The sequence below is a fragment of the Cataglyphis hispanica genome, chromosome 16 (assembly GCF_021464435.1).
Source record: "Cataglyphis hispanica isolate Lineage 1 chromosome 16, ULB_Chis1_1.0, whole genome shotgun sequence".
Taxonomy (NCBI): Eukaryota; Metazoa; Arthropoda; class Insecta; order Hymenoptera; family Formicidae; genus Cataglyphis; species Cataglyphis hispanica.
In genome coordinates this window covers 2,257,830-2,268,982 of record NC_065969.1, presented here as the reverse complement: position 1 = coordinate 2,268,982, position 11,153 = coordinate 2,257,830, and the positions used below count along the sequence as shown (strand labels likewise).

Genomic DNA, 11,153 nt, shown 5'->3' with positions numbered 1-11,153 from the left:
ATATTCGCATAATTCATTGTAATTAAGTTCGAGATAAAGAGAGAAAGAGAGAGAGAGAAAAAGATTAGTCCATTTACACACACACATACATATGTTTTATTTTATAGATATAAAAATTATATAGATTCTCTCTCTCTCTCCATCTATCTCTATTTCTTTCTTTCTCTTTCCCCTTTTTTCTCTCTTTTATATGAATTATTTTAGTCAAAATAAAAAAATTTTAAATATTATATAAAGTCGATGCATTATCAGTGAATTTATAAAGATAAATAAAAGATATTTCAAATTTGTAAAATTGACAAATTAATATCTATATTTATCTATTAATATCTTGATATATATTTATATAAATATAAATAAAGGAAAATAAATTTTAAAATAATTTTACATAAAAAATTTTGACATAATATAACAAATATAAATAAATAACAATAAATAAATAAAAAAATTACTTTATACTGATCCACTGTCGTTTACAACAAGATTAATAATACATCTCACAAGTTAAATACATACGACATTTAATATTCATAAATCTCTCGAGAGTCTGAATCGAATAGATAAAGAGGAACAAGATAGAATTACGTCAGGATGATTAAACACGATACCTGAATCTTGCGACGATTTTCATCAAGCTAGTAACGACAGTGAAGCACCGAACAAAACGAAATTAAATTTGAAATACACGAGAGGAAGAATCTTGACGTCATCTCGCGCGCGCGACTCGAATTCCGCGCGCTCGCGTTTGATAAAGAGAGGAAGAAAGAAAAAAATTCGGTTCGCCAGAGACCGATACGATGATGCACTGACCTTGATCGTCGGTCCAGTTTCGAACGAGCACCCCCGCGTCTCCGTGGGCCTCCTCCTCTCCCTCTCCCTCCTCCTCCTCCTCCTCCTTCTCTTTCACCTTCTCCACCTTGCGCTCCTTCACCTGCGAGCGGGCGTAGACGCAGCTGTGAATGACGTTGTCGTCGGGACTGCTCGAGGACTTATCGCGATGACAGATCTCGAGGAAAGGGGCTGCCTGGCCCTTTCTTTCCGCGACCCTTGTGTAAGGGAACTGATCCGTGTGTCTCGCGAAATTCCACGAATCTTTCTCTCCGTATCCCACTCTTCTATCGCGACTTCCACTCTCTCTCTCTCTCTCTCTCTTTCTCTCTCTCCCTCTACCTTTCTTTATCACCGTACACACGGAAAATGGCAGCCCTACTGTACTCTCGCGGGCAGGCCAACGCTTGCCAACTCGCGCACTGACACGGACCCCGGGGACGACCGCGGGAATAACGTAGCCGCGGATGTCTTGGAACGACTCGCGATGCGATCGGACCTCACTTCCGGCGGTCGGGGGAGAGGGGTAGGGGATCGCGTTGCAACGATCGCGCACTGACGAAGGGCCGAGTCCACGCCGAATTCGGGAGAGGAAGCGCGAGACGTTGTTTACGACGCGGCACCGCGTACGTTCTGCAATTGACCCTGCATCCCGTTGGCATCACTGTGAATGCAGCTAACTGACGAGGAGGGAACGCGAGCTAGTTCCCGGCTCGGTCGTCAGATAGCGGCGGGGTCGCGTCACACCGGAGAGAAGCCTGAGAGCGGTCCCGTACAGCAGCGCCTCTCACGTTCATTTTACGGCCGCTTGGAACTACAAGCCCGCGTCCATTTTCAGGCAGGATAAAACAGCCAGCTGCTTCACTTCCGTGCTACGTCCACTTTTCAATTTTGGTTCGTGTCTGCGCTACATGCACTTTTCGATATTGTCGATAGTGGTAGTACACTGATCGTTAGACGAAGAGAGATGATTGCGCCGTCTTCGTCTCTCTTTCATTGCGTATGCATGTAGCGTCCATGAAAGCACGTGACCGACGTATCGAGCACACGCATGCGATTGTTTTGTCTCATCCCAACGTTGAAAAATTTGATATAGAGAACTCTTGCACATAATCAAAATACGTTATTGTTTCATTATCAAAAATGTATAGATTTTTTATATAACTGCCTCAAATATAGCAAAATAAACATTTTATCTTAAAATTATTGTTTTATTTTTGACGATGCAAAGATTAAGTTACCTACAGTAGCGAATTTTCTTTCCAGATAACATATGCAAAATCTCATACGAGTTTTAATGATATCTTGTCGATGTTTTCAACAATAAAACAATAACTAGATAAACTAAAAAAAAAAATAATAATAATCGTATAAATTAAATAATTTGTGTAATTATCTTAAATGTAAATGACCGGTGATGTTAACATTCTTTAATTACCTCCGAGCCCACCAAGCTCATTTGCTATAGATATAGTTATTATACAAAGTATTTAACATTAGTTACAAAAATTTACCCAAAGCAGATAAAAAAAAGTTATATTTTAATAATTATATACATTATAAAATTAATTAAATACAGTGTATATATATATATATATATATATATATATATATATATATATATATATATATATTGTATTGCAATCTTGTATGTCGCAATCTTTATATATAATCTTTATAATTTTATTCTTTTCTATATCGCAACATTTTACTCTATTATATATAATCAATAACAAATAAAATATATACATGTACGTGTATATCAGAGAGAAGAAAATCTTTTGCGGGAGACGACCATGCTGTCATGGTGCTTTTGGTGGAATTTATTCGTGTTGGAATATTAAATAAGAGATAGAAGTGTCATTGCTTCTCTTACTTTTTTAAAAGTTAATATTACTTGTAGGTCAAATTTATTTTTTGATACTGTCAATAATATTGCTTTTTCATGAGAGTCTATATTACATCTATAAATCATCAGAAACATCTTGATTTAAAATCAAATTATAATTACTTAAAAATAACAATTTATTCAATATGAAAAATCGTTAAATTTATGGCATTTTTAATTGTCGTCAAATTGTTCTAATTAATTACAGCACATGTCATAAAACTCATCTGAACAAACAAAATATAAATGAGATATTTTTTTCTTATTTTTGCGTATTTTTCTCAAAACATATTATCAAAAATTAAAAATTAAAATTATGCTATCTCTGTGATTATATACATTTATCGACCAGTAAAATATTTAGGGACGATCGAAAGTGTTGACATAACATTACGTACTTATTGTAATGTCATACACCGAGCCTTAGTCTTCGATGGCTTCTCGAAATGATAAGATCTCGTGAATGTTGTGGCTTGAATACACTTTGAATATTACATCAATAGTGATAATACATCATCAGATTTACTACAATTAATTTTTACAAGAATTGCATATTTGAGTAACAAAACTTGTGGCAGACAACTTTAATTAACAACAAGGTGAGCTAATATAGAAATGGGACACACAAATACGTATGTATCGTCAAATTAACGAAATGTGAAAAAATAAAATGAAGAATTTAAATAATTCTACAATACAAATACGAGCACAGTTTTATTTTGTCAAAGTTTATTTGTCAAGATTTATTGTCAAAGTTTTGACAGATTTTAACAGAGAGATGATTTCAAATGCTTATCATAATAATGTGTATACCTTAAAATAACATTAATTAGAGTACATTTAGTATGAGTTTAGTATTAGTTAGAGTTATTCTGTTTAATAAATATAAACAGAATAATGTATGATTTATACTTGATTCAATTTATGAGGCAATATTACAAGAAGTAAAGTTTGAATAAATTTAATTTTGTCAAATAAGGAATTAGATATATATAAATACTAAAGTATATAATATTAAACAATTAGTGTACAAAAATGTGAGAAGAAAGTAAAACAAAAATTGTTAAAAATAAAAATTAATTTTGCCACCACATTTATTATGCTATATTGCTAACAATTCAGCCTTTTTCTATCCATTTAATATTTCGGGTGAAAAATATTGCTAATAAACTAATTGAAAGTTAAAATAAAATAAAAATAAATAGACTTGCTAATAGAAAGTTAAACACATATACAACAGAGAATAATATCGATCATATAGGAAAGATGTACGCAAAACAAAATATATACAATGTATGACTTTGAAAATGCGTATAAGAATTTGTAAATATTAATACGTAGCACAAATGTAACGTCCACAAATACAATGGCAGTTGTTACAAATTCAACGTGATTTTGTCGTTAAAGCTAAGAAAATTATATTTTTTAAATCAATAATAAATAAGCAATTTGAGCTTTGTTTACGGTTAAATGTAAATGCTTTATTATATAAATAAAAAAATATTACAATATTTAGAAAAAATTTGATAAAATAAACTGTTTGTTTTTTGATATTTTACATTGTAATTTTAAATTTTAAATTATTTTTATTTATCTCATTTTCTCTCTCTCTCTCTCTCTCTCTCTCTCTCTCTCTCTCTGTCTTCTTCTCTGTTTCTTTTTTACTTTTTTTTTAATCAAAATTTTAGTAACTTTTTATACAATTAAAGTCAATTTTTTTTAACATAATTATAATGGCGTTAATATTTTTTATGTTTACTCCTTTTTTTTTTATGTATGTATATGATATGGAAAGCACACCTTGCTGCATTTTATCCCTTTATTTATTTTTTTTAATAACAAAATTTTTGCAGGTATCTAAAGTAAAAACTAATATGGCATTTCGAAAATTGCTACTAAGTGGCAGTTTAACATTCATAGTCATGACAGCTTTTGTTACCGCTGAAATCAATTTACCGAGTATAATACCAGAACATTATAACATCAAGCTTAAAACATATATCGACGATAATAAATTCTACGGCGAATGCAATGTTAGTATCAATATTCATCTAATAACGCAGAACATAAATTTGTATGTGGGAGGACTATGCATAATTGACATAATCCTAATTAAATATTTTGAAGTATATGATAAAGACGAGGGAGAAATTAAAATTCTTAAACCAACATATTTCTGTATTGATAAAACGCATGCCAGCCTTGATTTTACGGAAGCATTACGGGGAAATTATATCTTAAATATGAGATTTATAGGTACTCTAGCTGATAATAGAGGAATTAAAACATTCTACAAAGGACGTGAAAATGCAACGTTAGTAACTCTCTATCAAGTGTTAAACATATGTTTCATTATCTATATTAAATGAATAAATATACTATATATATATATTTTTTTTATTTATTTATTTTTACATTATTATATATAATACATTAATATTATTATAATATTTTAAATGTAAATTCATCACACGCCAAAATATTACACATTAAATAATTTTAATATAAAAACAATTTTTACTTGTCGTGTATAGTGTGTTAAACAAAATATAATATAATAATAATATAATAAAATATATTCTTTAATTTCTAATATTATTTTTAATCTTTAATGTTTTTTTTTTCTTATAAAATGCAATTTATTTTTATGTAATTTCTGTTGTTAAAATATGATAGATGGTGGCCTGCAATACATTCCAAGACATCTTATGTGCAACAAATATTTCCATGCTTGGACGATTTGACACTTAAATCCACCTATAATATTTCTATAATGCACCATAAAGATTACGATGTTTCGTCGAATATGCCACAGCTTAAAGTGGATGCAGATGAAGAGCACGGCATGGTGTGGACACATTTTGATACCACACCTCCAATGCCGACTTATCTGGTTGCGGCAATTATGACTAATAAATCAGAATTTTCTAAACAGAAACTTGGAATTGATGATATCATAGCACAATATAGATCAGACAGTTTTGGTTTGTGGTATGCACAGAGTATCATAGAAGATATCATGCTGTTTTTAAACCGTGAATGGAAAAATGTAAAAATAATCTCGGAGGTAAATAATGTTGCAATTCCGAATTACAAGGATAATGGCGTGACAAATCTGGGACTTATTTTTTATAGGTAAATTCATGAGCAAAGGAATAATGTAAAAAGATATATATTAATTTATTAAAAAACACACAATTATTATTCGTACAGTTAATATAAAGCAAAATCTATAGGATGTCGTGTTTTATATCTGAGTTTGTTTAATTAAAAATATATATTTTTATTGAAAATCAAGTATATTTTAAAAATTAAAAATATTTATATATTATTTATGTCAGTTATAATAAATAATATTAACATTTGCAGTACTTGATTATATGTTTGTAGAACAATGTTCATTTATATTAATTGCGTTACATAAAAAAAACGCTTTAATTTAATAAATATTATTGTTTAACTGCTTTATATTTGACTGCCTCTCATATATATAAAATAGTTTTATATAAAGAGAGAATCTCATTGAACACACTACATAAGCCTTACATATAAACACATAATACAATTAACTGCACATTATTTAAAAATAATTTTTAGAGAATCAGATATGATATATGATGAAAATATAGATCCAATTGGGGTGAAAGTCAAAGTGGAGCGTGTAATAGGATATAAAGTAATGCAAGAATGGTTTCATAATATATTCCAAACCTCTTGGTGTTCTACTCCATGGTTGCATGAAGCTTTCATTACATTCATGGGAGCATATGCTATGGATAAGGTTATTTTTATGTTTTCAAAATAGTTAATCAATACGCTAAATGCTTGTTGTCATATGGCAACGTTCTTAGTATTAAAAAATTTTTTTTATTCCATGAAACTAGAATGCTGATTGCATATATTACTCGACATTCTTATATTTTTATAAAATTTAATGTATAAGAAAATTATGGGCTGAAGCTTAAAATAATATAGAAATAAAGTTTGTAATAAGAAACATTTTTTTTTTTTTAGATACGTTTAAGAGAATAATCATTATAATATTGCATAATACACATTATTCTAGCATTATTTTATTATATTTTCAAAAAAAATAAACTTTTTTATATTAAAATGCAGCAACGCGATTTATTTCTATTGTAAATGCAAATTCTTTTTGTAATTTTATCTGAATTTTATTACACAAAAATTCCAGGCTTTTCCAGAGGCTCGGATGATGGATTTGTTTGTCGTTCAAATTCAACATGAAGTTTTGCACTGGGATGTTGATTTTCAGTCTTCTACGTCACAAGCCATCTTTTCTGAAATAATCTCTTATTTCAAAGGTATAATAATATCAACTAAGAATTAAGAATTGTCCGTGTAAAATTTTAAACATAAGTTATATATAAAAAACATATTTTTCTTGATATTTTAATTAATTATTTAATATTAATAAATATTATATATGTTAATAAATATTATATATATTAATAAATATTATATATGTACTATAAAAAATATATTACACATATAAATATGTATATGTATATACTTGAACATACAGGGTGGCTCATATCATTGTTAAAAATTATTAATATTTTAAGAACAATGTAATCAATTTAATCGTTCTGATTTCAAACTTCAAAGATGCTAGCTTTAAATTTATATCAAGATTTTCATTAAATCTATATCATGATCCTCTTCTGATCTTTTTAAAGAGTAACAGAAAAAAAATTTTAAATTGTTATCTACGTAAAATTAATCATTTCCATAATCTACAGAAAGCGAATAATTTTTTTAAATATATTATATATACTTTTAAACAAATTTAATCATGTATTTCTTTTTTACATATAGCATCCATTATGTTGCGTATGGTGAAACATGCTGTTGAACAGTTATTTTGGGACAGTATGCGCTTATGTATATATGATCAGTAAGTAATATAAAATAAATTAATTATATAAAATGAAATTAAGTAAATATTAAAAATAATAATGTAGATTTTGTAAAATATTTCTTTGTTTTTTTTGTCATTATTCTTGCTTTGCTATCTTCCAATATTATAATTTTATTCTCTTATTTAATTTAATGTTAAAATTTTCAATTTTAGTGATTATGAATTTGTTTATCCTCACGATTACTGGACAGCTTTGAAAAATGTCTATCTTCAGAATTATTATTACGGAACACAAGAAGAAAATAATGCTCTAATTAACATACAAGAATTGAAAACTTGGATGAACCAAAAGCATTATCCTGTAATATATATGATACGAAAATATGATCAATCACAGATTTCAACGTATAATATAATAATAAATAGTATCAATGTAACAAATAATTTGAGTATACCTTTGACTTATACTACGCAGAGACAATTAAATTTTAATACATCGTCTCCTACTTTTTTATTTTACGAAAAAGGTGTTGACCAATCAAATAAACATTTTCTGAAGATCCCAGATCTCACAAACGATCAATGGATAATATTTAATTTACAACAAACTGGTAAATATTGACTAATAAATACTAATTATTATTCTTTTATTTTTAATAATTAAGTCTAAATAATTAAATTTCACATCAGTTTATATTTTCATGCAAACCTATGTTATTAATGCACATAACACAATAATGTTATAACTAATAAGAATTTACAAAATTTATTGCAATTTAATTTTTTGAAAAGAACAATATTATATATAACATATATTATAAGGTAAAAAACTTTGAATTATTAATATATAGTTCTATTAATAATTTGCATAATTTTTATTTTTCTAATGTGCTTCTTAATAAAAATAAGAAAATACAGATATATTGAACATACAGATAGCCTTTAAATAAATTTAATCCAATCTAAAAACAATAAAATAAATTTTATTATTTTTTATTATTATTTTTTATTATATATTTTATTATATATTTTTTGATAGGATATTATCGCGTGAATTATGATTCTCAAAATTGGGAATTAATAACAATGTATTTATATTCGGATAAATACACAAATATACACGTTCTCAATCGTGCCCAACTTGTCGATGATGCTTTTCACTTATTGTTATCACATCAAATTCACTCCTCCATATTCTGGGATATCACGAAATATCTACATCACGAGACAGATTATGTAGCCTGGTATCCTATGTTCAAAGCTCTAGAATATATGTCAAGCATCTTTAGTATTCCTATCGGAGAGCTTCTCGGTAAAAGCGAAAAACTTTATTTTGCGAGGGTAATTGTTACTTGATTTATATTCAATAAAATTGTCGGATATTAGATAGATATGTATGTAAAATAATTGCTACAGTTATAAAGAATAATTTCTAAAAGTAGAACACATATAACACAAAAATTAAATTATACAATAATATTTAGATTAAAATTAAAAATTTTTAAAAGGAAAAGTTTCATATTTTCCATAAATATACATATTTTTTTCTCCACTAATTTATTGCTATTTAAAAATTTACAAATATAAAATGTAGAATCTATATCTAGTAGTATGATAATGATTTATAAGAATAGAACAAAAGAAAGATGTAGTTAAAAAATTTATAATAAACGAAACAAAACTTTATAATATTTAACAATAATTCTTAGATGATGATGCAAAATACATTATATGATATATTGGAGGTAATTAATTACACAGAAGTTTTTAATGAAGATGAGCATAGAAAATCTTTAAGGCAAGAGGCTGCAAAATGGGCATGTTTATTAAATGAAAAAAAGTGTTTAGAAGTAGCCAACAAGAAATTAATGCAACATATTAAGGATCCTGAAAAGCATAAGTAATATTTTTTTTATATTTTATTTATAGTTTTTTTTACGTCTGCTTTCTTATATTTCATACAACGTTTGAGATTAAAAGTTATTCAATTAAATTACACACAAAATTATATGCTAAAGTTTTATAACAGAATTTTATTTTTTCTGACATTTTATAGAATTTTGCCATGGTGGAAAGACTGGACATATCGCAATGGTTTGTGCGCGGTAAACTCCTCGTGGCAGGCTATACTCCTTTGGGAAGATTTGTATAATATGTGGGCGAACAGTATTGACACTAAAATTCTAAGTTGCATTCACGATATGGATATCATCGAAAACTTTTTAAGCAAAACAGGATATGTGATTGAGAAATCGAGTCTGAAAGATATTTTAAGATTGCAAGCTATTAACAATTTTCTTACTATTATTACAAAATATATAACAATCGAACATATACATACACACATATTAAGTAATTTTAAAAAATTAATACCCAGGTAAGAAGTAATATTTTTTTTATAAATAAATATTATTCTTAAATATATAAACATGAAATTTCTCTCTATATTTATATTTTCTATTTACTTTTTATATAGAAAAATTAGAATAGTAACATTAACTGTTATTATTAATCATTTATTTGATGAAAAACAACTTATCGAGGTAAACATTTTATTAATTTATCTAAGTTATAATTTTTACAGTCAAATTATTACTTATTAACTTATTAAATTAATACTTATTAAATATTAAAATGTTCTTTTTTAGTTGGAAAATTTCGCGAAGAATGATCTGGGGAAACAAGAATTGTATTTTGAATTTAGTGAAAAAATATTGTATGAAAGACAGAAGGTAAATTTTATTTATTTTACTTTTTTTTTTAATTAAATTAAATTAATTATTTTTTTTTTATTTATTTTATTTTACTTTATCATAATCTCACTAAATATTACAAATTAATTTTGATACAATTTATTTTAGGAACGCAAAGCAGATCCAATTCTGTTAAAAATTCTCGATAAGATAAAAAATCGTCGCTCCCAAATCAAGGATCTGCACAAATTTGCAGACATATTTATGTATTAACGAAATTGATAAGTAAGAAATCTAGAGCGCAGGCGTGTATCATATCATGTGAATGTACGCATATGCACGTGTTTACCTATTTTTAGTATAAAAATGTTTTCTACATAGCTCTTATTTATTTGCAATTATGTTATTGATTATTTATAATATTATTATGATTGTAATCAACAAAGTGTATTAATGACGTAGAAGCATTTACAAGAACATTTTATAAGATTCAATGCATTTTTTACATAAACAAGAAACAATGAAACTACATAGCTATTTACGCAAATAAAAATACAAGCTTCCCAAATTTTACAGTTAAATCTTTATAAAGAATAAGTATGTGAATCAAGTATTCAAAAATCATTAATACATTCAAGACTGTTTACCTATTTTAAATTAGATTCTTTGTTTGCGAAATAAATATACATCTTTAATTTATCAAATTTAATATTTTAAATTTAATTAAAATGTTTTTATATGTTTTTATTAAGAACGCATATTTATACATATATATGTATATATGTACATATGTATATATGTATATATATAAGCATGTTGTATAAATATATGAATATGTATAGATATTAATATAAATTTATTT

The 11,153-nt window shown here is 27.0% G+C and overlaps 1 protein-coding gene across 1 annotated transcript; it reads left to right on the top strand.

Annotated features, from left to right (window-relative positions):
• The first annotated feature begins 3,156 nt into the window (after positions 1-3,156).
• Positions 3,157-11,040, top strand: LOC126855571 (aminopeptidase Q-like). The gene is made up of 13 exons (XM_050603363.1): positions 3,157-3,315; positions 4,570-5,030; positions 5,393-5,851; positions 6,314-6,497; positions 6,912-7,041; positions 7,556-7,634; positions 7,812-8,209; positions 8,638-8,939; positions 9,308-9,498; positions 9,655-9,975; positions 10,075-10,141; positions 10,247-10,330; positions 10,460-11,040. The coding sequence occupies exons 2-13, from the start codon at positions 4,591-4,593 to the stop codon at positions 10,562-10,564; spliced, it is 2,760 nt and encodes a 919-aa protein (XP_050459320.1). The 5' UTR covers positions 3,157-3,315; positions 4,570-4,590; the 3' UTR covers positions 10,565-11,040.
• Positions 11,041-11,153: the final 113 nt, after the last annotated feature.

Bases quoted from the DNA above. Each gene is read 5' to 3' on its own strand.
- LOC126855571 (XM_050603363.1), top strand. From the start codon at position 4,591: ATGGCATTTCGAAAATTGCTACTAAGTGGCAGTTTAACATTCATAGTC. The intron at 7,042-7,555 runs GTATAATAATAT...TTTTACATATAG, and splicing joins AATAATCTCTTATTTCAAAG to CATCCATTATGTTGCGTATG. The intron at 8,210-8,637 runs GTAAATATTGAC...ATTTTTTGATAG, and splicing joins ATTTAATTTACAACAAACTG to GATATTATCGCGTGAATTAT.